Below are 27799 nucleotides of genomic sequence, written 5' to 3'. Positions count from 1 at the left end.
TTGGAGCAACTCCCAAATCCTTACAAAATGGGATGCCATTAAATAAAGTGTGAAACACCATTCCAGAAGGCTGTCATTGGAGTAGGTACTAGTTGTGCTTTATTTACAAAATCCAGAGATTTGTACACAGCAATCTACAGGACAGCATAGGGATGGTATCAGGAGGATAAAGGACATGCTCAGCAGAAATTGAAGATGCCAGCAAGGAGTCATTTCAGTTCCACAGGGAACCTGCTTCCTTTTGACTGAGGAAGCCGACAGACCCCTCCAGGAAGAAAAAGAAGAGAAGCAGCAGCAATAGCCAATGCAGGCTGATGTTGTGATTTTTGTTAGCGTTGATGCGTAGGAATACAAGTAATTGGTGAAGGAAGAAAGAGGAGACCAGCAGGGTTTTGGCACTCCACTAAGGGCCATCCTGCCTGGTTCTTTACTTCCAGCGCCCGCCAACCTTGCCCTTGGGTGGTCCTGCCTTCTTGCTGATATAATACAAAAGGAAAGAAAAACACGTCAGCATGATGGAAGCGGTGGGACTCTGTGACCACTTGTGCATTTCTGACTCTTAGATTAGGTTCGAGCTGCTTTCAGTTCTCACATGTTGGGCACATTTGCCATAGAGCATGCCCTGAGAAAAATACTGTTGCTATTGTAGGAAGAGACTCCTCCTCAAGCTTTCAGTGAAAGGCTAGGTTGTGCATGCCTGAAAGAGATGAACCCTTCCAGATTCCTGCATTATCACGAGAGAAGTCTATGTGGTCTTGAAACTAAATGGCTGGACTATCCAGCCACAGACTTGATGTGTCCTGAATTCAAATCTGCTGTTTTAGGATTTAGGGCTTTTTCTGGATAAAATTTCCTCATTATCAGGAAGCCCTGGACAAATTTCCCAGATGTTCTAGTCATCTAGTAGTGGAGGCAAAAAGCCGAGCAATAATTTAAATATGACTAAGAATTGCTTTGCTCTGGTAAAGGCAGAATGGCTTCTTCCTTATACAGAGCAAGAGCCTCCAAAACAGTCCAAACAACTTTTTAGGCCTCCCCTTATATCAGTGTCCCCATCTTGCTCATGACGTGTGTGGGATCAGTCCACCTACACCCCACACACAAAGCACCTGGGGCAAACTCTCCATATAGTACCTTCCTGCACACAGAAGGGCAATCCTACATGCAAGCCACTTACCTTCTGACCAAGAAGCAGGCATGCCTGGAGTCAAAGAGGGGCCAGGCATGAAGTTAGTTGAGTTAGATTCTGCACTGGCTCCCATGGGCAGCACCTTGGCTTCGGGGGCTCAGCACACCACCAAACCTTTCCATCTCACACACATGATGATGAGGCTGCTTCTTGAACCAAAGCTCATGCAAACTGAGGGCAGCTCTTTGACATGGCAGAGAAGGGGGTTGGGGCACAAGGTGGTAGAGCCTTGCTATCAGCAGAGAGGCCTTCTTCAAAACCACTCTTTCCTCCAGGAAGCAGAAAAAAGATATGGACAACACATCTGGGGAGATTTTTGTGGGCCTGCCCCATGAATTGGTTCAAGAGCACTAGCCATATTTACAGAAGGATGTAGCACAGTGACACAGACATACATATAGTGGATACTTTACCTTTTGACTAAGTTAGACTTGGTCGATTTGAAAAATTGACCTTTTACATGCCAGAGAGCAGAGCATTTTCTGCTTCTCTTAAATTCATCTCAGTGTCCCATTTGCCAGCCTTTCTGCAGGTTCAAAACCCAGTATAGACTTGTGTAGCTCCTCAAATGAAGGCAGAGTCCTTTTATCTCCACAAGCACCTGTGATGTTTGATGTTATGCCTAACCTTTTAGAGTGTGCTTAAGGAGACTTAATAAAGTCTGAAGCAAAGGATCACTTGATCCTCGTATAACACATTCAGCAGGCGCTGCTTTGGAATGATAGCATCTAGTGTGGATACAAATTTAAGTACACAGAAATCTCATGAACTGTGGGCTTCTCAGTGTAACCTTTTCAAATTATGTCCTAAGATAATATCATGTCTTTCGGGGGAATAAACATGCAGTAATGGTGCAGTCTGTTGTGCATGGTATGGTAGTGCCCCTCAGAAGAGCAGCAGCACCCAGACAAACCATGATATCCTTCTGCAGCTGCACATTCTGGTGATGTTTATCAGCCTACGGCTGTTTACAGAAAATAACATGGGAAGGTCAAGCTGTATGTTTGGCATCTACAGACAACTGAGGCCCCAGCCCTACATTCATCTGATAAGCCAGGGTGGCTTGGGGAAGTGGGAAGGCAATGTCTGGTCACTCCTGTCATCCGAAGATGTCTCCAAAGAACACCACTTCTTTCCTGACATGACTTTTCTAAGGCGATACAGAAGCACGGTGAAGATCACCACTGGAGAGCTCTCTTCTCTTGCTTCCCTGCTCTTCCTTCTCTGTGTCTGCTGGTTTTCTACACCCCTAGCCCTGAGGCTTGGTCTAGCCCTGGTCTCTCCTAAGTCCACTGTAGAATAGTTACAGATACACAACTCAAAAATCTAATGAAATAGAAGTCTTGTGGGGGAGGAAAGTGAGGGAAAGATGATGAGTGACAAGAACACACAACAGTAATCCCATTATGTTAGTCTTGTTACACACCATTCCTTATAATCTTAGCAACCACTTGTTTATGCTTTGTAAACAAAGGTTGTATTCCCTCACGTATTCAAAGCACCTCAGTCAGGTGTTTGAAAACCCCAGCAATAAGCAGATGGAAATCTTGCAGACATGGTATGAAGAAACATTATTTTTCTTGTTAGCTGTTACATTCACTTCAGTTTCCCCTTCATTTTCTCAATGTGAGGCAGGATGGTAGTTGCCCTTCCATCTCTAGCCTCATTTCATTGCAATAAGAAAATGTCGGTGTTGAGGCTGAAGCGACTACTTTGAACACTGAGAAGATATGCCCAAGCCAGGAGCTTGGAAGGTACTTACTGCTTCTGAGCCTGATCGATCCGGTTCCTGAGGGTGACAATCTGCAAACAACATACATGACCAGGGTTTTTAGAGATAAAGAAACCTTGTTCCCTCATGGAGAGGGGAGTTTTACCTGCTGAAATGCTGGAAACAGGTGGCTGAGGTAGAGATTAATACTTCCTCGGAAATAAAAGCTCACCCTTGCTTGAAGGAGAGAATGTTGCTTCTTGGCAATAAATCTGCAAACCAATTTGATATATCCAGGGAAAGAGGAACTAGAGTTTTATAACCCTTTTAGAAGAGTTCTGACATATACAAATTAATCTCCTATGAACTCTTATGTCAAACTGCAGGCAAGCAAACTGGAATGAGTGTCACCCTGGCCAACTGGAAAGCTCTTGGATGGCTCCATCACCTTACCTTCTCACTGTTCTCCTACTCCTACACATTAGGAAGTGTATAAGCTCAAAGAGCTTCAGTGATTTTTGGATGGAGACCTCAAGAATGGAAGATAGGTTTCAGTTACCAGCTTCCCAGCAGCTCATTTAATAAGAAAAGATGACTTTAGAAAAGGGTCTAAAGAAGAAAATATTCAAGAAGAGCTTCAGCAACCACAAAGGAAAAGGTTGAAGTGAGGGCTCTGAAGACCTTCCCCAGATCTGTTGATGACTGAAAGCCACTAGAGAGTCTGTCCTACAAGATGGAACATCTTTTAGTTTAGCCGTGAGTAAATTTCATATTCCAGCCTGATGCATGGGAAAGTAAACACGTACCTTGCACAAGATGAACACCTTATGGTCCAACTTACCACTTCAGTCCTGGCCCATAGCCCTGGACTCACTACTGAAAATCCTAGGACTGTCCCAGTGGAGGTACTGGAAAAGCCCACAAGAACTAGGGTGTGATAGAGAGTTCTCTTTTGCCCCTCAAACTTCTCATTTGTAACTGAGTCAGGGTTCTGCCTAGCTTTCCTGGGGTTGAAAAACACACTTGCCAAGACATATGCTTTGCTTCTGCTTTTGGCTCTACAAGTCCAAGAACTGATGACCCAACATCTGAGTATTTGAAGTGATGCTTGACATTCTCAAGTCCAAAACAAGTAAAACCAAAAGTCGTACATTCCAATTGGCCTGACATCCAGTCTTTCGTGGCTCGTTTCTTTCCGTGGCAAACAGAAACAAAGTAAGAGACTGAAACATTAGGGGAAACAAGACAACATAAGGAATGAAGGATTAGCATATCACCTGCTTTTGTACTTACTCATGAAAGTTTTAATATCTGCTGCAGTGGTTTAAATTATTGTTTGCAACCAAGTTTTTCTCCCAAGTGTGGAGGAGGACCAGCGGTCACCAGTTTGACCCAAGGACTTAAGACTTACCTTCAGTGATAACTTTGTGATAGTGACTATAACACTAACTCTCCAATGAAGCACCAAAGAGCAACAGGCACTAGAGCTAAAGAACAGCTCCACTCCTGTGTGTCCCAGTTCCTTCCTTTGTCTCTCCCTTGCATACTTGCTTGTATCTCTTTCATTCTCTTTGCTCTTCTCACTTATCTTTCTCCTCACTTTTTTTCCCTGACATCATCTTCCCTTTGGTTTTCTCACACTTTTTTTTCTCCCAACTCAGCAGTGCATTTTCCTTCTACTTTGCCCATTCTTTGTATTTTCTCCCCTTGCTTTTCATCAGCAGCCACACAGCTTTTTTTTTTATGCAGAGGCTTCATTACCATAGCATGTAAATATTCCCTGGCATTTCTTTAATTCCTGTTTTCCCACACCCAATTGACTGTTACCAGTATTTGGGATCTGGATAAGCATGTGCCGCAAGGTGGAAAATCCTTCCAAAGCCCACACCATTCTTTTCTGTGAAATCCAAGCCTCTGCGTGTATCCCAGGTACATCAAGGTGGTTTCCCCATGCACGCAATACCAGAGGTTTGGATAGGGTATTATTTTAGATATGGTCTGAGTGGGTTGCATACTCTGTTCTTTAGCCACATCCTTGTTGGACCCTGACTCTTTTCCTGAATCACCACTTCATCTCTTTTAAATGAATGGAAGGGGAGAGAAAAAGGAAGGGAGAGACACAAGATCCAGTTTTCTCTTTTCTCTCTACACTTGAAGCCAAGCACCAGTTTCTGCCTGGCACCGGGCCTCTGACCATGCGGCAGTCTCATGCATTTGGTAGCCTTTGCTGCTGCAGTTACACAGGCAAGTTCATTGTACTTACAATTTGGAAAGCTCCTGCAGCCTGCAACGCATTGTTAAAAGCTAAGAGAGATTGAGAGAGTTACAATGGTGTTGTTCATTCTCTGTCAGTATGTGTCTGTGTGATTGAGAATTAAAAGGAGAGTGAGACCGAGATCCAGTAGGATTTCTCAGCCACTGAATCCTGATGTAGGTGAGTGCAGCCCTGTCCTGTGACTGTGAAGGAAATACATCCACTTTCTGTTACCATATGACACTTCAGCCAGATGCTCCTGTCTGGAGACAGTTTTCGGTGACTCCAGAGAGCTCAAGTCCACAAGGAATCTGTCTGGGATGGGAATAAAACTTGCAACGTTCAAGTGTGAAAGCAAAGATGGATTTAAAAATATTACTTTGCAATAGGGAGAAGTGATTTGAGAGTCATTGAATTTTCAGGCCACTGTTACCTATAGATAAACAAAAATGAACAAGATATGTTTGAGCAGAGAATGGGGAGTCCATTTTCCATTTGGATTGCCTTTGCATGGGGCACTGAAAACCTTGAGAGTGATTTATTCAATTTTAGCCTAAAATGTGAAATCCAGACCAACTATGTATGTGAGGGGAATGCAGTTCCAGGTGTCTTGCTGCTTAAATACGGGAAAAGGGCATTGGAGACCCAAATGATGTCACCAGATGGCTTTTGCTAGAGGAGTCCCAGAAATGTTTACATTTTGGACCCAGAGCCATTAGCAAAATGGCTTATCAACTCACCTCATATTTTTTCCTCTTGATCTGTTCTGTAAAGTCATACTTTTCAGTCTCCAGCTGGTATAACCAGTCCCACAGTTCCTTAGCCTTGTCCCTGTGTGTTTACGGGGAAAGGAAGATAGGAAAAATACATCACATCATATATTTTCTATAGTTTTTATGGCACTAGTAATGAGGCTTTTTAGGTTTTATTCGATGTAATTCACATATCTGCCTGCAAATCCTTTCCATCTCTGAGAGCTACTCACCATTTTCTCAGTCACATTTTTCTCACCTTCTCACCTTTTACACTTGCACTGCTGCATGAGTCACACACTAACATATTTCCTATAGATTTAATTTCCTCTATAACTCTTAATGAAAGAAAAGAGTCCACGTGGATCAGATGAGAAGGAAAGAGGACTCTGAAGGCCACTCAGATGAGCAGAGCAGCTGCCATTGTTCAATCTCATCTGTTTCAGGGCTGAGGTAAGCCAGCCTCATTTTCAGGTATATGTAAACTTCAATGTGTGTAATTCAGACTATCACCTGATGACTGCTCTGTCTGCAGCAGAGCAATCAGTTCCCAAGCCTCCAGCCTTAGTAGAAATATGTACTCATAACTTAGCAGCAATAATTCCCGCCTGGGAATGCTGCAGATACCAATCTATACGTTTGTTCAGCTAAACTCAGAATTGGTTTTAAAGTTTGGACCTAGTTGCATAAGTGAATAATTCTAATTAGCAGGAGAGGCTAACTGAGCGACACCAGGAGCATGGCTAGGTGGCTACCAAACCATTTCAGGAATTCCCACATCTCCATTTCCCCACCATTCTCCAGATCAAGTAAGAGCAAAACTTCACATTGTTCCTGATGAATTTCATGGAAGACACTCTCCTGTATGTCCTCTTTTCACTAGGGAAGTCTCCATGACCATAAGACCGAATTTCAGTGGATTACATTCAGTAAGTTAGGATAAGCATGTTACCTCAGCTTGTCTTCGCTAAGATGGTCGATGTTCAAGGGCTTGCGCCTCTCTGCCAGGACCTTCTTCTTTGTCTCTCTAGCTGTTTGCTTCTTTCCTCTCTTCTGATCAGCCTATTTTCAGAACATCAATTAATGTCAGACTGCAGAAATTCAGTCTGAATGAAACAATCTCAGTGACAGAGCATGTAAGACAATGTGCTAGGGATCCAGAAGAAGGGAATTTGAGCTCTTTTCTCAAATTGTAATAAAGACTGTTCCCAGTCAACCCTGTGGTTTAACTATGCCATATTTCTTCCTCCAATCCATGCTTTTTACCTTAGCCAGGTAGCTGCTGTATGTGGCACCCATGGAGGACAGAGCCTTTTTCTTCTTGAGATCATCCTCAGCTTTTCTTTTGGCATCTTCTTCCTCTCTCCGTGCCTTTTCCTCCTGTGGAGTGCAACACACAAAAGCAGCAAGTTACCCTAAGGGAGGGTAACTGTGCAACTTTCACAGCAGCCACTTTCACTGCAGCGAATGTGATCAGGTAAGCATGTTAATGAAAACTGGCTGCTCCTGTTTCCTGCACTTGCTTTAAGGGTGGTCATTTCTTCTTTCGACTGAGACAGGCAGAACCTGTAGGTTTTTCTCTCTCTAGAGATCACCTTCAATTTGATGCTGAGACAAGGAGAGAGATGCAAAGACGCTTACCGCAAGCCTTGCCTGACGCTCCTTCTCCTTCTCAGCCCGGATTCTCTGTTGCTCTGCTCTTTCAGCTCTACGCTTCTCCTGCAAGAGGCAGTGGCAGAGGCATTGAGTCATTATTGCTGCTTTATCTGCCTCCAGTATTATGCCCCACCGCCCAGAGCTTTGATCTGTTAGAAAGTGAGCCACCTGCTCCCTAGCCAGAACATGCAGAAGGGTCCCCTGTGCAATTCCCAGGTGTAAAACAAGAGGCTGAGAGAGGAAACGTCGGGGGAGGAGCCATTTGTTGTTGACTAGAGCAGTCAGTTCTGTACATAGCAATACAGCTTTCTGCCAAACTCTGATTGTGGACTAATGGATTCTCACCTACAGAGGATTTCTCAGTTTAGTACAGGGAAATGGCAGACTCACAATTCTCTCCTTGAGGGCAACCAGCTCTTCCTCTTCCTTTCTCCTGGCTTCAAAGTGGCTGTCAATCAAGGCTTGTAGTTCAATCAGGTCTTTGTTCTGCCTTTTCTTTTGGATGTCCTAGAAGAGCAAGAAAATGCATTAAGCAAGCCCATATTGCTCTGTGAACATGCCCTGGACATTCCTAGCATCCTGCCTACACAGAGAAACAAAAGCAGAAAATGTCTGCTGATATCCATGGAAAACCATAGGATTAGCTTAAACAGTTGTTGATGAAGGTCAGAGACAGTCAGAAGCCCAGAAGGGAACAGAATCTGTATCTCCCATCACACCATATTTTATCCCTGGCTTTGCTTAGCTACCTCCTCTTTGCTTTGAGATATGAATCTTACCTAGATATGTTCCTGCATTTTTGGCAAAGCAGATATTTCTGTGGAGATGTTCAACACCAGAGTATCTATCAACTTTCTAGGAAGGTACTTGGATCTCTGTCTATTATTGTCATTTTAGGTAGTATTTCACAGAAACAGATGTGCATACGCCTGTTCTATTTCAGTGTGTAACTTTCAGACCATTTACAACAACGGGACAGGGAATCTGAGATCTCCTAAACCACTGACTTTCTCCTTTCTTCATAAGTTAGCTTAGAATATTCAAGGAAAACAAAAAAGAAATACATGACTTTAGCTTAATCACATTATCAACATATCCATCCGGAGAGTTTCAGGGAGAAGAGAGTAGTTTTTCACTGAAAACAGGTGGCAAAGCATTCATGCTTTTGTCCTTGACTTTATCCTCAGCAATATCCACTACAAGATGAGTTATGCAGGTTTGCACACATGTGTATAGCTCAGGTACAGACAGACAAACACAGCCAGTTTCAAGAATACTCACATCAAAATCTACTTTCTCACCCTCTGGTATTTTAGGAGCAGTTAGTCTGCAGAGAGTTAAAACCAAAACAAACAAAAAAGAAAGAAAAAAAAAGAGAAGGATTTGAATCTTAAAGAACAGGTGGGGTTTTAAATAGCACATCCTGCCCTGTCCTGCCCTCAGGAATGATGTTGACAAAGAGGAATGTTGATGGAGATACAGGGGGGTTAAACAGCAAGTCAATGGAAAACTACTCCAGGACAGCACTGAGGATCATTGTCCTTCCTGGAAGGTCAGGCAGGGCAGGGAGTTACCCCTAAAAATGCTTCTCATTCCCAAAGCCTACGGTCATTCCCTACCACACAGAAAGACATTGGTCCACAAGGCTGTCAGCACAGTGCTGCACCCTCCATTCTGGGCAGCTGGCAGAGTGGGAAGGGAAGGTGCTGGGGCCCAGAGTTAGAAGGTCCATTAGGAAACCTTAGTTAAACTCAGGTCATCCCACCCAGCATTTGCAACCCTCTTCCTACTGTCAGCAGTCCTGGACAGATAGGTGTTTTCCCAGCCATAGCCTCTCACGGAAGATTTGCTGTTGTGTCACCTGCTGTGGGACTGCTGTATCTTGGTCAGTTCACGAGTCCTCTGACTCTGTCAAGAGCTGGTCTCAAGACCCTGGCTGGTAAGTACTGCTAAGGCATCCTCTGGTTGAAGCAGACGTCCTGGAAGGGCATGCAGCAACAGCTGGATGTTGCACAAGGGAGGTTTGGATAAAGGCTTCTAGTGGCCATTTGCTTAAATAGGCAATCTAAGGGTTTCTGCTAGATAAGAAAAATGATTCCAAGGTTTTCAAACTCTCTGCCCCTCATACTTACTTTATTCTAGGCCTCTCCTCTGTATTTGGAAACATGGCCCAAAACAGGAAGGGAAAAAGAAGGAGAACAGTTAGAACAACAGACATCACACCAGCTGCTAAAGTTAAAAGGAGGGAAGGGAAATTTAACCTCAGGGGAAACATCCCAGAGAAACTGGTTAAATCTCAAGCACTTCCAAAAGAAATACACACACTCGCATACCCCTTTTGCTAGGAGTGAATCTGTTTTTACCCTTGAAACAGAATTTGGCAGAAAAGAATCAAGAGACTGTATAAAAGTCCCAAACATAGGATCTGGAAAGCAATGGTTTCATGTAAATATAAAATTATTTTTCTCAAACCACCCTGACAAAAGCTGTAAGGAGGACAGCTGGGCTAGAGGGTAGAAGAAAAAGTTGCCTCTTCCAAGTCAGCACTTCTTTTGCTAACGTTAACCTGAGTTAACAGTTGTGCCAATGATAACTAGGCTCTCACAGTTTTGATCAAGCACCTTACTTGTAGGCCGGGAGGGAAAAAGCTTCATGACACACATTTTCCCCAAGTTCATTGACTCCCAGGATAGCTTAGGGCACACATCCCTGAGGTACCTTGGTGCCATAGGGATGTTGCTTATTCTTCTGCACTGTGTGATGCTCCTCAAACCCAGCTTGGAAAGGCCATCCTCTCTTAGCAGGCACCCTCTCCTGCTGAGGCACATGCAAAATTCCCATAGGCATTAATGGGAATGATCTTTGCATCTCCAAGAGAGGTATAATGCCCTGATACATGCACTAAACCATCACACAGACTGTCAGCTTGGGCCCTCTGGCAGTCAGCAGTGTTCCCCTGCAACAAGTGACCTTTCCCTGGCTCTCATAAGTGTGCTGTCTTATGAGTTACTTGCTTAACATTTGTGCTGTGATCAATTCCCCTCCCTATTATGCTTTTTAAACTTTAGTTATTAACTCCAGTGTAATGCCAGTAAGTTCAGCACTGTTATTCTCACTAACAGAAGTAAATTAAACCTGTGTGTTTATTCTGGCCCAGTCTCACAGGGACCCAGGTTGACTTTCATAACCACACACTATGTTTGAACTTTCAGGATGCTGCTGGATCCTACAATACAAGACTCTCCCTGTGCTGGTTCAGTGAGAGGAACTGAGGTAAAAAGCTCACTGCCTATTGAATCTGGTAAAAAAAGAAAACAAACCAAAACCAAACCCAGCAGCATTTTTAAGTAAAGGTAAAAGCAGCCTCCCTCAGAAGTGCGTACATGAGCCCTGCTATCCATATCATGATACAGAAAGCTATACTTTTCAAATGTTTATTTGCATCCAGCTATTTCGGGATTGATGGAGGAAATTGGGAATAACAAATGGAACAGAGTAGGATAAAGTAAAAGAAAACATTGTAGGAAAAAATAGCAAAAACTGATAATGGAAAATATTTGGTGGAGACCTCAGTTATAAGGATGTTGGATAATAAAAAATTAGAAAGTGCCTGGAAATGAGTTATTGGGATAATTAAGAGAAAAGAATTTAGAGATGCTTAAAAGAGATCAGAACCCAACCTTTCCTTTCTTTCACACTTTCCCACATCAATGTCAGGAATGAAATTTTGGGGGGTAGACTTTCCTCATTTACTGCGAGATCACTGCCTACCAGAACAGATCTCAGTTGAGGCCTTTAGATGCTAGAGCAATGCTAATAAAATAAACAACACGTAATTAAAAGAGTGGTGTAGACCACTCATATAAAGGAAGTCACAAACCACTCCTGAAAAAAATACCTTTAGCCAACAGCATACATGTATATTTCTCCAGTTATTTTTCAAATTGTTTTGCTTTTAAATAGCCAGTGAGCTTCTTGACACATTAGTTTAATTGTTTTCTATCTGGAGAAAGGAAAATTAATTACAATTAACCAGTGTATCAGGGATGTTATTCACACAGGATTCCCTTCCTTCATGTTATACCCAGATAATTCTCATAAACATTCCTGTTTAAGTTAAAGCTGCCAGTTAGTTACACTTCAGAGAGAGGGGGGAGGAAAAATTAAGTAGACAGGAAATGGCTGCGTTTGTTTGTTGACCTTGGTTGCCAGGATCAACACCTGTCTGTCAATAACTGTGTGAATTTGGTTTCAGCTGCCACCAAATCAGCACTCTGAGCTTAATTAAACCAACAAACAATTGTAAAAATAAAAGGAAAAATTAAGGTTAGTTTTGTTCTTGAAATAAAAAATTGTAGTTAGAATATTTAAAGGGACCTCCAGAAAACCAGAAAAGGGGACAACAAAGAAATAGAAGCCATTATTAAAACATTAAGAGCAATGAATCTTTCCATTGCAGTGCATGACCCAGCATCGGTCCATACTGTATGCATCAAAAGCAGCTCAGGGATGTGATTTATTTTGAAATGCCCCTTCTTTCAAGACACTGAGTCAAGGAACTGAGCCAAAAAATTTTGACAAGCAGGAATTGTCATGGCAAATTCCTGTTCCTGTGGTGGATTTTGACTGACATTCCAGTCATTCTGCCGATGCACCATGGGGCTGTGACAAAATCCCCACATACAACCCTGCCAAAAGAAGGCAAGAGCCACTGGAAATCCAAGTACATTGCCCTGGTGATTAGAGAGTCTCTGAGTTTCTGGTTTCCAAAAGGGTTAGCACAGGAAGAGTACACACCACCATAAATACAATCTTGGTTTCTCCTGCCCTGTCTATGAAATATTCACACGGTGCTCCCCTTTTCTGTGAATCCATCTGAACTGCCTTTACTTGGTTCAGAAATCCCTAAACACCCTCCCTTAATCCCACTTCTCAGAAGTAACATATCTAACTCACACTGTCTCCTTGGGGGAGGGCGGAAAAATCAATATGTTATTAAAAATAAAAGGAAGGAAATAAAGAGAAAAAGAAGGAGAGAAAGGGGCTCAGAAAAGGTCCTCAGGGTATTTCCCTAAGAAAAAAGCCTGTAAAATGAGAAAGAAAAATAAAAAAGGAATGAACAAAAAGAAAAAATCTACAAAAAAGCTACAAAACAAAACAAACAAAACAAGGAAACAAGAAAATGCAGAGTAGTTTCACGTGGCGATGGGCTTTGTCTTTCGAAACAGCTGGCCAGGTGTTGTAGGGGTTGGTGCAGTCAGAACACAACTGAGCTTTTTCAAAGGCCTGTAAAAGTCTGTGAGCATCTTTCTATACATTTAAACTGGTTTTGAATTTGGTCCACAGGTTCTCAGTTGTCTTGCCCGCCTACAGGAGCAAAACTGACTTTGCAAACATTTAGATTTGGTCCTTTCACATGAGTCCTGTCCCCACCCATGTGCTCCAGTGGCCATTCAACCAGGTATTATGAACACACTCTATTATGCCCATGGCCTGCCCCACCAGTCTGAACAAATTTATTCATGTGCTTGATGTTGAGCACAATTTTAAATGCATGGCTGAAGCAGAAGTTTAAATATCTGTACATTCAGGCCTGAAGACTATGACCTCCCAAAGTTTAGTGAGGAAGGCACATCTGTGCAGGGCTAATCTCCATTTTCAAGTAAGTGCCGTGATTTAAAAGACTTTCCTGATTTTGTGTGTATAGAGAAGGTTTGCAGCTGAGAGCTATGACACAACGGGTCCTAGCTAAAAGACAAGTCCAGAGCAAGCTTCTAGAGCTTGGTTTTCACCATTACTATCCTAATAAGAATGTACAAGCTTCTTTATACAACAGTGACCCCCCTGAGAGTGATTGGATATGCACAGTGAGCAATTCTTTGTGGCAGAGATGTTTTGGCCCAGTTCCTGAGTTCAAACTCAAGTGAGAAACAAATACAAAAGTAGGAGTGAGATGTTAGAAAGATTACTTTGTTGTCCTAAGACAACACTGAACTACCATCATAGTATTCGCCGCCTTCATCAGCTGTAGGTTGAAGGATAAAAGCAAAAGAGAAGCACAATAGTGAATCCATGACAAGCACTGTTCTCCTAAGAGCAACTGTCCCCACTCCCTCCCTTCTATGCTGGGAACTTTGGACTCTCTGGAGATTGAACAAGAAGAAAGAAGACCTTTTTGGTAATTTGGCAAACATACAGGCCTTTTCTCCATGTTCATCCAAAGCCATCCAGAGAGACCATTTCCCTCCCATACTCTCTTTGTTCTTGAACAAGGTCAGTGTTCTTAACACTGCTTCCCCAGCGCTGAAAGAGAAAAAGGATGAAAGTCTGTATGTGCATCACATACCTTCTTCAGGGGCTTCTTCTGCTGGTGTCATGGTGAAAGCAGTGATGGGAAGACAGGAAACAGAAAAAAAGAAGAAACAGAAGAGGTAATTAAAGGTCTTGGAAGCCTGAGAAAGAGACCAGGGAATGCATGAAGGGAGGCTGGGGGAATGAATAAAGGAAGAAAAACAAAAAAAGGAATTAGTGAATTAAGGCAGAGAGAAAAGGTATCTGGAGAGTCTGTCAGGAGTTAAAAATGCTGTAAGGTTAAAATAGTAGTAAGTATGGAGATTAAAGGAGAAAAGGGCTGCAAGTGATCACTGTGGTTAATATTTGTTTTTCTTGGTTTGCTCTCTTCTTCCAACCCAGGGCTCCTGTTTTCTCTCTCTCACACACACACATATACACATACACATACACATACACATACATATACACATACACACACACATACACATACACACACTCGTGTTGCAACTAGGTAGAGTAAATCAGAAGTCATGTCACATACCTGGCTCTTGAACTTCAGGTGTGAAGTGTCATGGAACAAGATGCAATGGAAAATAAGAGAATGAGAATGAGAAAACCGTTATTGCACATACCAAAAGAGCTTTCGAGCCAAATGGGAAGAGGGGCAGAGAGGAAAAGGGGAGAGGGTAATGATATTGAGAAGTAAACCTGAAGTAAAATAAATCAATTAAATTTGAAACAGCATATAAACAGAAGTCACAGCATAGGAAAGGAATTCAGTTAGGTGAAACAGGCAGATTCATGAGAATAGCACATTGCTTAGAAAAAGCTTTTGAGCATTATATGACATAAAATACAACCTGAAAGCACAGAGTACCAAGGTTTATGTTGATTTGAAATATGCACATGAACACTGTCAGCACTCTCAAACCGCGATTGGATCCATCCTTTTTTACAGTAGTGTTTCAGTCATTTGAAATAAATACAGTGTGGTTCCAAAACCTACTGAAATGCCTGCTGTAACTTATCATCAGCGTTCAGCTAATTTCCAAAGAAGCTTGGTTCTCTTTTCTAGATCTACGACTCAGGCCATTTTCTTCCTTGAAGACAACTTTGATGTCTGTATACATGTACTGCTATTCTTCACATCCATTTGTAATGTAGAATTACAAACAGATTACTTCATAGGAAGAAAGGGTTCATTAAAAGTCTGTGCAGGTCTACATTGCATTCTTCTGGGGTTTTTTTGGCAAAGCAGAAATATATCAACAATATAGATTTGCAGGGCAGATTTTGCTTTTCCAGCCATACATGGATCACTATTTTGCAAAGCAAGCATAAAAGTAATGCAGAATCTTGCAGTATTTATATTCCCTGTATACAGTCAATAGATTAAAATCTGCCCCAAGGTTTGAAACAAAGCTTTCTCATACCACCGTGCAGAATTTAACCCTTTCCACATGGACACTTTTTGCTGAGCTACTCTTTCGTAATAGCATATGGGTTCCCCTAGTGTTTAGTAAAATGTGCATGTAGCAGGTGAGTTTCCTCCTCCTTACTGCTGCTTACATTTCACTGAGGAAAAAAACCCCAAACAAACATTAAAATAAAACAACCCCAAAAGCATGCAAGTTACAAGCTACCATTAACAGATAGGTTGCCTTGCATTCATTTTCCACACACACTGTCCCAGCAGATGGACACTGGGGAGTTTAGAAGTTAAATCACATACCTGGAGGGGGGGCTTCATTTAGTAGGAAGTGTCAGGGGAAAAAACATAGGAAAGGAAGATAAAAGAATTAGAAATAAGTTATTCAGGAAGGGATCACCTCAAACTTTGGTAAGACAGGGTTGAAGGAGTATCGTTTGCAGACTAGGTTATAGGGATAAAGTGTTAACAAGAGTGGAAAAGAATAATTACAGTGGGGTGTGGAGCAGAGAGAAAGGGGATGCCATAGAAAAGGAAGATACAGGGAATTTGAATGTTGATGAATTGCAGCAGTTTATATCATGCAAATACATTAACAGTGGGCAATAATGGTAATACTGGTGATCTGTAAATTTGAAGGAAAATGTACCCAAGAAGAGAGTTTTAAAAGTGTGTAGTGAAACCTGTGTTTCAGCTATGCACATGCCCTTTTAGCTACCAGTGCAGGTACGGGGATATCAGAGGTACTGAAGGAAGTACTGGTTTGGATATATCTCTATGTTTGCATGTGAAGCTCTACCATCTAAGAACCTCCATTGTCAGATTTGGAGCTTAGTCAGGTCTACACAAGAGCTTGTCTCTGCTGCAGAGGTGTAGAAACTGCTTGAGGCTGCATGCCATGATCCTGCTGCAGGCGATACCTGCAAGTGGAAGCAGCTTGTGTTTCAGCAGCTCAGGTACCTGCTCTCTGCCCTGGCAGAGTAACAGCCCTAAGAGTTTTCAGGGGCACTAAAATCATAGAATCATAGAGCAGCTAGGGTTGGAAGGGACCTTAAAGATTATCTAGTTCCATTGTTTCTTCTAAGCTTCTTAGAAGGTTACTCTTCAGTTACAAACAATAATTATACTTTCCTATGTAAATTTTAGGGATTTAAATTAGGGAAATAAATTTTAGGGAATCTTACAAGTGGATTGATTCTTCATGACTGTTTTTCATCAATATCTTCAAATTCCTATGTATTGATTTATACTAATGCTTCAGATTAATACATAGGAATTTAGATGTCACGCATGTGCCTTTGGTTAGGTGGAAAATGTCAGCCAATAAAAATAAAGGAATTAGAGCAAGAACAACACAAAAGCAACAACTCTGAACTCCACAGTCACACCAAAGCTGTGACTTGGAATATGTGTTAGACAAAAGACAGCATGAATAACAGAGAAACTAAATAATCAGACAGTGATATAAAAAGCTGGGGCAGTCTCCCTCTGACATAAATGTTTTCTTTTAAGCTTGCTATGTTTACATCTTCTTTATAAACTTTCCTGTTTGTTCTGCTTTATGTTACAGAGGGAAAAGAAAATATGGAAAGGCTGTAGGCATGGCTTTATTGTTAATCAGATTGCATCAGTATGTGGTGTTTTGCACATATTTCAAGCTCATATGTATGTCGAAGCTTGAGACGAACACTCAAGTAGTAAGTAGCAGTGAGTAAGCAGTTCAATAAATACCAGGGAAAAGAGATACAGAGGCGGGCAAAGCAGCTGTGATGGTAGTAATGACCTGTAACTTGTGCAAAACAAGGGCAGAAAAAACTTGGGATCAGGTAACAAACAAGAATGAATATGGGTAAAAGGAGGAGACAAGGGTGTGAAATGAGAAGCGGTGAGAACAGGAAGGAAATGGGAAGCAGCATACAGATTAATGCTGAATTGTGAAGTCAAGTCATGCAAAAATCAATCAATGAGATGATAGCTTTCACCTCACTCACTCCAACCCTAGCTGAAGTACTGATCTAAACTAAGAGGCTGGTCTCCATCTGTGGACAGCAGAGTGAAATAGCTGGGACGGATAGCTGCTGAGATGTGGCTGCTTTAATAAAGATACTCCAAATGGCACAGACTTATTCTCACAGACAGTTCGAAGGATGCTGTAAGTTCGGTTTCTGCTTTCCCAAATAATAAACATTGTAACGTTCCTGTGTGCAGTGTAAGGATGGCTGAGTCCAGTCAGTGGCTATTATTACAGCTTATACATTTAGATACGTGTTTACAAAGATGTTATTACGGTTTTCATGCAACAGTTAGCTCTTATCCTCACTATTACGCGTCACAGCAGAGGAAATTATTACTGGTGGAAGGTGTAAGGAAGCTGCAAGTTATAGTTTATCATTAATATTTGATTTTCATCTCTTTTCTTCCACCATCTTTGAATTCCTGAGTATAATATTAGAGTTACTGGTATCATTTTCCAATAGAAATCGTAGTTTCGATTAAATCTCATTATTTCAAATCTCATGTAGATTTAGCTACAATTTTGGTTAAAAAAAACAGAAACAGTTTCATAACCATAAAAGGTTTCACAGATATTAACATCTCTAGAACAAAACTTTTCCATTTTTTGCCTGGTGACAATCTCTCATTCCAGATTTATTCTTGCATTACACTATATATACCCCACATTATCCATAAAGTAGTGCTTCAGAAGCATCTAAGGTAGAATTTTCATTTCAGAATTTGGAAGTCTTCCATAAAGGAAAGAGGGGGGAGGGAAGTTGGAACAAAATGTTTTGTTTTGGCAAAATAAAAAAAAACAGAAAGAAAGGAAGTTTTGAATAGCTGCCAGACGTGGCATTCCTCCTTTTTTGTTGCTGCTGTTGTTTGTTTGAAAAGTTTTCATTTTGTCCCAATTCAGAACATGACCCAATTGTGAAATTGCCAAGCACAATTGAATTGCCAGCACACAATAACCCTTCAGATTGATGCAGAGGAATTCAGAAGTCACATACCTGGTTCATGGACTTCTTTAAGAGGGAAGTAGCAGGGAAGGAAATGCAAAGAAAGATAAGAGAATTAGAGCAAGAAACAAAGGATGATTAAAAAAGACCTTACACTTTTTTTTTTTAGCCAGGGTGGAAGGGTTAAAAGGGTAGAAAAACATTAATAAAATTAAAAGAGAAATTGAGGGCAAATAGGGATATCAATTAGAAAGTCATGGAGAGGAAGGACAAGGGGATGTTGGGAGCTAAAAGATACAGATGACTAACATATATTCATAATGTTATAAATCAAGTACCATTGGTAGCCGGTGTTTGACATAAATATTTACTTGTATTTAAATCCAGTCCATTACCCATAGGTTTGAATGTGCAAAATGTGTATAGACAACCTGTTCTTATTCATGTGCATACAAATCCCAGCCTCTGCAGAAACCAATGGGCTCAGAGGAGCTCTCATTGATTTCCTTAGTGCCCAGGATTTCACCACTGGTGTTGTAGCACCATTCACCAATGTGGGAAGGTAAGTACAAGCATGTTACTGCTCTCTGACCTGCAGGATAAAGTCTCTGATGAAAGCCTAGCTGGACATGCAGAGAGGGGAGGCGGAAGGACAACTGAAAGTTAAAGGTTTTGGACATGGTAAATGGGTTTGGGCTGGCAGGCTGATGCTTTCATAAGTATGACTTATTATTTTGCTGATCACACAGACTGTCATACCAGATTTGGACTTCAATTCACATTATAAAATCAAGCAGCAATGCAACCCTGCTACCCCTGGTTTTGCATAATGCACATTAACAGAGAAAAATACCAATATTTATGGCAAAAGCATGCAACTACATTTTTGTTCTGAAATGGCATTTTCTGCAAATATGCTACAACTAAACCGATTACACTCAATCTAATTCTTAGCCCAACAGAAAAACTGGGTATGCCTTGGTGTCACTTGTTGCTCGCGACTTCAGGTGTGTCTCCACATCCTCATACATTGCTGCAAGAGCAGGTTTTGTCACTGCACTATTGGAGGGGTGGGTGGGGAGACAGGAGGAAAAGGTGCGCGCAACCAAGGGACGTAGCATTGCCACCGAGCACGGCTGTCCCACCTCCAGCCCTGGTGCATGGTGGAGAAGAAGTAGTTTCAGGAACCCTATCCCCATACCAACTGGTATCTGTACTGATAGCCTGGTTAGAGACATCGGAGTGCTGGGGAACATATACACAATGCCCAGCTTGTGCCTCGGGCATTGTTTCCAGAGCAGCGGTTAATACTTATTACTCATCACGCCTTTTATCCTACGAGTGCGAAGCAGCTGTCAGCAAGCATGCAGAGGATATTTTTGCATCCTCTCTTCAACCACCTCCAGACAGAAACAGAGGAATTTGCAAGTCATGGCACATATCTTCCTCATGAGCTTTGGTGGGCGGGAAGAGTCACAGAGCAAGATGCAAAGGAAGACAAGAGTGTTAGAAATGTCAGAACAACTTTTCACTCATATAAAATGGAGGGGGAGGAAAAGCCTAAGAATATATTGCAAGGAAATAAGATGAATATGGATATGAAAAGCACTACCGGAATAAGGGCGCAAGTGGTCTGAGAAATTAAACACATAAAGCTGATTTAAGTGGCCGTATCAGATGACATTTGTCTGATATGCACATCCCGCAATCCTGCATAAAGCCCAGAGCAGCATGCTGTTTCACAACCCTGATGCTTGCCCAAGTGGATTTACAACCTGCAGCCATCAGGTTTCTAGTGGCACTTGGCTGCACATACAGCCATGTATATTCAACCACAGTGAAACAATGATCAAGAAACATTGCATGAAGACAAAAACCGTCTTCAATCATTTGCAAAGCTAAAGCATCAAAATTATCACCAGTTGCTTTGTATAACAAAGTTAAAGCTGAACGAAGGGGCAGGTGGAAGGGCTACTGTAAGAACATCAGCCCAGCAAAGGAGAACAAATCCTCACCACATCTGCAGTGTCAGCAGCTGCTGTGACAGCAGACCAATCATGGGCAGATCTGCACATCATCCAGAGACCTGACCCACCCTAAATGGTCCAAAATAAGCCACCTAGTATGGCCCAATCAGTCCCAGAGTGAAGGCTTTTCCACCTTCGATCTTTTAAGAGGTTTACATTTTGCAGCAGTTTCTATACTTCTCTATTTTTCATGCAACAATTACCACATAGCATTGCCAGCCAGTGCACTTATTGTTAAAACAGAACAGGAAGAAAAGGAGTACAACAAACAAAATAAGTTTTATCCTATATTAATATGCCTATCTTTCTCTACTGTTTCCTTTTAACATCTTATGGCTTATTGGCTAAACCAGAGCTTACTCTGAAAGATGTGAGTTCAGGAGTCATGTCACATACCTTCCTCCTGAGCTTCTTTAGGTGGGAAGAGCCACAAGGCAGGATGCAAAGGAACATTAGGAGAAATACATTATTACATGAACTGATTTTACACAGGCTGAAAACACTGTTAAGCCAAAGGGACAAGTTCTATCCCAGTAAATGATGCACTATAGGCCAGGAGGGGAGGGAATTTGAGACACATGAGGTTGGGAAACAACTTGAGCATGTGAAAGGAAGAGGCAAAAACGTATTGGAGAGGGAAAATCTCACAGTAAGGTCAAATATCACAGGCTGAAATTTCTCTCTAGTTGTAGTTTTAGAGGAACAACCTCCTGCCATTGCCAGGATGGGCTTCATGGCAAGCCCTGCACAGAGCAGGAGGGATAGAGAGGCTGCATTACCACCTAGCTAACATCTGCAAGACCTTGCACTGAATGGGACCGTTCCTGGTTGTTAGCCTGTGCAGAGCTAGTTACAGAGGAGAGGTGGAAAGACAACAGGAGGGATAAGGCAAAGTAACAGAGTTCTGCTTCTCTTGTACCACCCTTGAATCCCCATCACCACCAAGGAGATGGCAGGGAGCAATTTGGAAGCTGATGGCACGTACCTGCTTCTTGAGCTTCATAAGGTGGACATGACAGGGAGCAAGAGCAATGAGATGGAAAACAAGAACAGTTAGATTAAAGAGTGTGTGAGTGCAACAGGGGGTCTAAAAATAAACCACATGGGGTATGGAATAGAGGAATAGAGGAGGAGATGAAACGGAGACAGGCAAGCAAAGCTCGCACAGGTAAAGAAGTGTAAAACCTTCACGATCTGGATGCTGTAAAAACCCTGCAAACTGCTCAGGGTGGGTCTCCCATGGCATTATAAACAGGTTTACCCTTTCTTCAAATATGCCCATAGCTTAAAGCTTTGCAAATGTAGAACCAACACACCCTTTGGCTCCTCATACCTGGAGCACCACATCTTGAACCTCTCAAATGCAAAGGGTGGCTTTTTGTTCCAGCCCTTCTTCTACCCTATCTGTCCCACCTTGCAAATGCTTCATGCAATGTAGGGAGCCAGCTGGGGTTGCTTGCCAGCATCTATACAAATACAATTAATAAGATCTGCATTCTACAGGATTATTATTTATGTTATAAATAATATTATATATATTAGGATATATTATAGTCTATAAACCTATAATATATACAATACACTATATATAATATTACATATTATAGAATATGTACTATGTGACATATGGCTACACACATACCTTACCACAGATGGATTTTGATTTCAAAATCCATCTGATCATTATCTGCCAAGCTACATACGAGGAACCAGTTGATACCTAATAGAAACCTCTCTAGGCAGACCTCAGTTATTCCACAACGGGCATTACCCACACCCAGGGCTATAAATCAGCCTTGGAATCTACTGTGGCTTGGATGAAGGGATGGTATCTGTATTTCCTCTGCCATTCCCTCCCCAAAACCAGAGCAGGCATGTCCGCACAGATACGTTCTGCAAGGATATGGGTCACCCTCAATGAAACTTCTGCAAGGGATAAGAAAAGCCCTCTGCCTGCAGGTCATCTGTCACAGCATCTTTGTCTTGCTTTCTTCTACCACCTTGCAAAATCAAGGCGTACATCGGCACCGAGCCCTGCTGCAGGAAAGAGCGGGGCTAAGAAGTGTTTCACATACCTTCTTCTTGAACCTCTTCTGCAGATAGGAAAAGTCACACAGCAAAGGGAATGGGAGAAGAAAGTTAAAACAGGAAATAACTTATTGGAACATTCTTGAGGTTTGCGAGGCTCCCAGGCCATTATGGTTAAGAATACACAATGATGGGATTACAGGGTGAGAGAGAATGAAAAATAATAATTTTATGGGCATGTGATGGGGTTATAAATGTTACTGAAATATGGGAACATGACCACAAATGAAAACCACATTAAAAAAGGCATTCACTATTTTATTCTTTATTAGAGCTGGCTAAAATTTCCTAAAACTGACTTTTGGTGAATTTTTAACCAAAAATAAAATTTCTGTATTTGTTCTAGTTTACTTTTTTTTCCCTCTCAAATGTCAAAAACTTTTCACCACCATTTATCAATTTTTGACATTTCAAAGAAATTAATTCCTGATTTTCAACACATGGATATAAACTTCTCAGGGCATTCCCCTCCCTTTTAAAAACAAAGGCTTTCAGAAAGAAAGGAGGAGCCTTGACACTGTTGAGACAAAACTGTCAAGCAGTTCATTAAAATGGTAAACCAAAACAAATACTGTTTGTTTCCATATACACAAATACATATAGATTGTATATATATTATATATGTGTGTGTATTATATACTTTTTTCTTTTATATATGTGTGTATTTTATCTCTTATACATAAGTATATCTAACTGTTTTGGGTTGCATTTTTAGACAAAAAACCCCCCAAAAACCAGGCCAAATTTCCTACCAGCTCAATAAGTGACATCAATGTCCATCATTGCATTGATGTCTGTGGCTTGGGACCAAGTCCTGGCTACTGGGTGTGAACCATTTGATCTGTATTTCCTCACACACATTCTTCCTCCGCACTGAGAGAGAAAGAAAGTGAAGCCATGCCACATACCTTCTTCCTGAGCTTCAGGTGGCAAGTGTCATGGAACAAGAAGCAACAGCAAGCAAGAAAATGAAAACAGAAAACTGTTAGAAGCTGGTATTGGGGTGAGCCAAGGCCTGGAGGAAAAAAGTGGTTAGAAAGTGATGGAGAAAAGTTATATGGAAAGGAAGTGGATGACTTTGGAAGAGAATGCAAAAGTCACACAAGAGTGGGGAGCAAGAAGATAACACCTCAGAGGAGATAGTCATGCAGATTAAAGGAATAGGAAGTCACCTGCCTATTAATTTCACATTAATCATTAAATTCTTGAAACCCAAAAGTAGACAGTTAGGGAAGAAAGGAGAAAGGCAAGAAATGCTTCTCCTTTAAAGAAGGCTTGTCTGTAAGACCATCACCCTTTGCTTACTCTTTGGACATTTGACAAGGCATGAAGGATGGAGCATGAATAGCACCTTCACGTCCCTGGCTCTGCCTCTCCAGGCAGGACTAGACACACGATGATGACCAAAAGCAGCTCTACAGCCCATTTAACAACTCTGCTTTCTTTCAGGTTTGTTTTTTTTTTTTTTTGAGGCCTTGACTCCCTTAGAACCCATGATGGGGAATTAGAGACATAGGATAATGTACCTTAGGGCAGGAACTACCCTCAGCATGGCCACAGCCACATCTCTGTTCCTGCTACTGATGGGCACTGGCCAGTTGCAGCAATCTGGGGAATACACAGCAAAAAAGAAAGGCAGCTGTGTGTAAAATCCCCTGTAGGGCCATTTCTACACAGGGGCATGTCTCTGTCTCTGAACTGGCCTTACACCCTCCACATGCAAATATTTTACTTCCTAGTAAATGGTCTTGCTCTTGATCCCTTAGCAGACGTCTTGGACACTAAGGGCAGATCCTGGGAAACAGCCCCAGAGTTTGTCCCTTGGTCCCAGCCACCTTGGGAAAAGGCAGGATGACAACTGGCAGCTACACTAGCCTGAACTGAGCCAGTGTGTCAAAAGTGCCCAGCAAAGACAGCGATACATCTCCATATCTTCCTCTCCCCACTGCCTACAAAAGGTGAAACAACTCAGGTGAGAAACGCTTTTCATGCTCCATCTTTCCAGATCGGCTCTAGCAGCTTGTCAAATCACCTTTTGCCAGCCAAAGGCACGTTAAAAAACTTCATCTTTGTCAGTCAGTTCTCTGTCTCACCTCTTCCATCCATAGCAGCACCCTGTTGGGTGCTTCTTGGGAGCTGGGCAACCTGCTCTTCTTTTCAGTTTCAATAGCTAAACTCAATCTGTGGACATTGCCAAAGTGAGAGTGGCAGGGTTTCAATGATGATACGTTGTGTGGGCTCTGTGCTAATCGCTGCTCTAAAAGTTTACAGTCAGGTTAGCTCCCAGGTTTACAACCATCCCTATGGCTCACAGAAATCTGCCATAATGGGAAGGCTTTGCACATCACAGCCCAAATCTAGGTGGTTTTATAATTTCTGACTGATTTACTGATCAAGTCTTTCAGATCACCTTTAGCAGCAAGCACCAAAGAGAAGGGTGAAATACGGACAAGGAAAAAGCAGGACCAAGAATCAAAGAAAGAAAAATTACGTTCCAAGGTTTTTTGTTACCTTCTTCTTCGTATTCCTCTGCATTGAAATAGGGGAGGGAAAAAAGAGCAGACAAATCAACCATCAGCCTTGACAGATTGGTAAGACGTTACCCATGGCAGAGCCCTTTGCCCTCACATGGATGCTGGGCAAGAAGGTCTTTAAGAGGCCATTTGCAAGTCACCAAGTAAAACAGCAAGTAAAATGACTTTGAGAAAAAGGGGAGGTATAAAATGGGAGGAAGGCCTTATTGTCGTGAATCTTTTCTTGGGCGAGGGGAACTCAGGTGTACACACACCTTAGAAGGAAAAACGTGTCAGAGAAGGCCTCAAGGTAAAAGAAAAAACAGCGAAAAAAGCCCCATGTATGTTTCTATGTGTACTGCTTGTATATACTGAGGGGGTGGGGGGTGTGCGTTGTAAGACAGAAAATACTGTGTACACAAAAGCCTCAAAACGAATTGCCAGCAGATGGCAGTGCCCCTACGAAAAACAGCAGCGTCCCCTGCAAACAGGGCACCGGTGCGGGGCTGAAACCCCGAGGGCTGCCTGCAGCACAGCCAGCCAAGTCTTCCTGTGCTACAAGGGGTGTGAGATCACCAGAAGCTGGTGATAGTCAGACAGACACACACAGAGAAGAGAAAATGCTGATTTGCCTAACCATAGTGGGACTTTTTGTTAAAATCTCAACAGCGGGCAGAGAGGAGAAGATGGACACGGCCAGCGAATGCTGAAGGCTTGCATGAAAGCAATTAGAGACAGAATTAAGACTTACCCTCTCCTTGCTCCCTGTGAGAGAGGGGGAAAAAAAAGGTTATTGAAACCACAAAAATATTTCTTCCACTCTGTGTTGTTGCCAAGCTTTAAACAATACATATACTGAAGCAACCCAATGCACGGAACCCAATGCACTGTTGTTTGAAGTCTGTTTGTTTCTTCTTTCCCCCATTCTCCCTCTGCTCTCCCAGGAGCCATTTGGTTTTAAAAGAAGTAAAATGACTGGGTCTGGGTTTTATTTTAAATAGCGTTCCCAATGCTGCAGGTGTGTACGGTTCTATATCCAGGAACAATCTTACCACCACAGATTTACAACATGATATCCATATCTGAGCACTGTGCAGGGACTGATGAAGCTGGACCTCAGCCCCGCTGTGCTGGGCAAGCCAGCCTGCAGCTGATGGCCCACATCAATCCAGATGTGCTACAATGCTTCACGAACCCTGAGGCTGTCTAATAAAAATTTGGCACAAACCAGATGCTGCTCAGTGTTCAGCCTGTGGCCATTCCAAAACCAGTCGTGTGGTCTGTCCCCATTCCTTGCCCCCACTTCCCAGCTTCTCCTGTTTTACCATCACCTTGCAAGAAACCCAAACCCCAGAGCAGCCCTGGGGCCAGACCCTGAATGAAGGATGTGTTAGAGATTGTCTGAAAAAGGTGCCAAACCTTATCTTTGGAATTTGTTTTTGAGAGCAGGCTGGACAAAATGACACAGGTTGAGCTGAGTTGAAAGGAGGAGGCTTAGTGATCACTGCAAGTCTGTTCATGATCCCATGATTATCCTAAATCTCCCCCCTGTACCTACTGATGCATAAATGCCCAATGACCCCTTTGGGTTTCATTATATTACTCTAGATTTATTAAACCAGGGCATAAAGTGGCTCCTCCGCCACACTGTGTGTTTTATTTCCCCTCTCCAGGTAGGGCCACAGGGTGAGCTGTGTAGAAGTATTTGGAGGATGTCCTGTGTTAGACAGGGAGAGTAACAGGTGAACTTTGATGGACCCTTTGACACTCAAAGCCAAGACACCCCTTCCCCATTTCCTCAGGGGGCTTTAGGCTGAGCACAGAGTGGCACCCAGCCTCTCCTCCCCACAGGCATGCCCTCACTGCTGCATGGAGCCAAGCTGAACAGATATGCAGGCAGCTTTCTCTCTACTTACACTTCCTCGGTATCAGACATGTTGGCAATGAGTTTCTAGACAAAAGATAAAGAGAAAAAAAGAAGTGATGTTAGTGAGAGCATCTCCTAAAAAAATGCCAAGGCAGGAGCAGATGGGTTGACATTTGAGGGCAAAAAATCCCAGGCACCTGCTTTCCCACACAGCAGCCAATCCCCTACCAACACTGCCATTTTGGGAGCATCACAAACCTTTGCCAGCCAGGTCAGAGGAGAGGAGGAAAGACGTGTCCTATCAACCCAATTGCTTCCCACAGGCAGGCCCAGGGGAAACCTGGTCCTGGCTTTGAGTAGTAAAATATCCAGAGCCCAGGAGATGAGCAGAGACCAGGGTGTCCTCTTGCACCCATCTGACATTTCCATCACTCCAGCAAGGACAGGTTTTTCCTTCTACGCTTCCACAAGTGGGAAGGTGCCAGCTCCAAAGCATCAGTCAGAGCCAAAAAGAAAATAACTGAAACTACCAGTATACCCAGATAGCTACTTATTTGCTAGCACCCAGAAGCGTGTTTGGTTTATACAGCTGATGAATGAATGAACAATTAGCTGTTAATTAGCTGAAGATGAAAACTGGCCAAATGCCTGGATAGGCAATTCACATTGGTATAACCGGCTGCTTTTATTGCAACCAATCCTTGCACTGCGGAGCAGAAGTGAACTTATCCATGGTGCTGTTGTGGCTGGCATTTCTATGCAGCCTGAGTCAGGGCTGCGTGCAGACCACCACCCGCAGAGAGCTACAGCATGGAAGGAACCCCAGATGAAGTCAGAAGGAGCAACATTGCTATACGGAGCATCATGGTAATATCAGAATGTGCTGGGTTCAGCGCAGACTGTGATATTGGTGTGATACTGTGATGGCAGTGGTGAAACACTGGGGTTTGCCTAAAAGCATCAGCTGCCCTGAGGCTAAGGGATGAGGTGGGGAAGGGCCCCTCAAAACTTCCTCCAAATCCACAGCAGGTCTTAAATTAGAAAGCCAGGCTCCTCCTCACT

At 42.5% G+C, this 27799-nt stretch overlaps 1 protein-coding gene across 1 annotated transcript; it reads right to left on the bottom strand.

The window, feature by feature from the left end:
* Positions 1-107: 107 nt before the first annotated feature.
* Positions 108-26806, bottom strand: TNNT3 (troponin T3, fast skeletal type). The gene is made up of 12 exons (XM_065685798.1): positions 26787-26806; positions 25622-25635; positions 14398-14409; positions 9695-9713; positions 8844-8889; positions 7953-8069; positions 7548-7625; positions 7173-7286; positions 6859-6968; positions 5895-5985; positions 2952-2992; positions 108-476 (listed from the first exon to the last, which is right to left on the bottom strand). Exons 1-12 carry the CDS (start codon positions 26804-26806, stop codon positions 428-430), a joined length of 711 nt encoding a protein of 236 aa, XP_065541870.1. The 3' UTR covers positions 108-427.
* Positions 26807-27799: the final 993 nt, after the last annotated feature.

Source organism: Lathamus discolor, chromosome 6 (assembly GCF_037157495.1).
Source record: "Lathamus discolor isolate bLatDis1 chromosome 6, bLatDis1.hap1, whole genome shotgun sequence".
NCBI lineage: Eukaryota > Metazoa > Chordata > Aves > Psittaciformes > Psittacidae > Lathamus > Lathamus discolor.
Note: the sequence above shows the minus strand (reverse complement) of the source record. Positions and strands in the feature narration are given on the sequence as shown.

Coding starts and splice junctions, on each gene's coding strand:
- TNNT3 (XM_065685798.1), bottom strand. CDS start 26,806: ATGTCTGATACCGAGGAAGT. Junction 7,626..7,952: donor TTGCCCTCAAGGAGAGAATT/GTGAGTCTGCCA, acceptor TGCCTCTTGCAG/GAGAAGCGTAGAGCTGAAAG. Junction 6,969..7,172: donor ACAGCAGCTACCTGGCTAAG/GTAAAAAGCATG, acceptor TTCTGAAAATAG/GCTGATCAGAAGAGAGGAAA.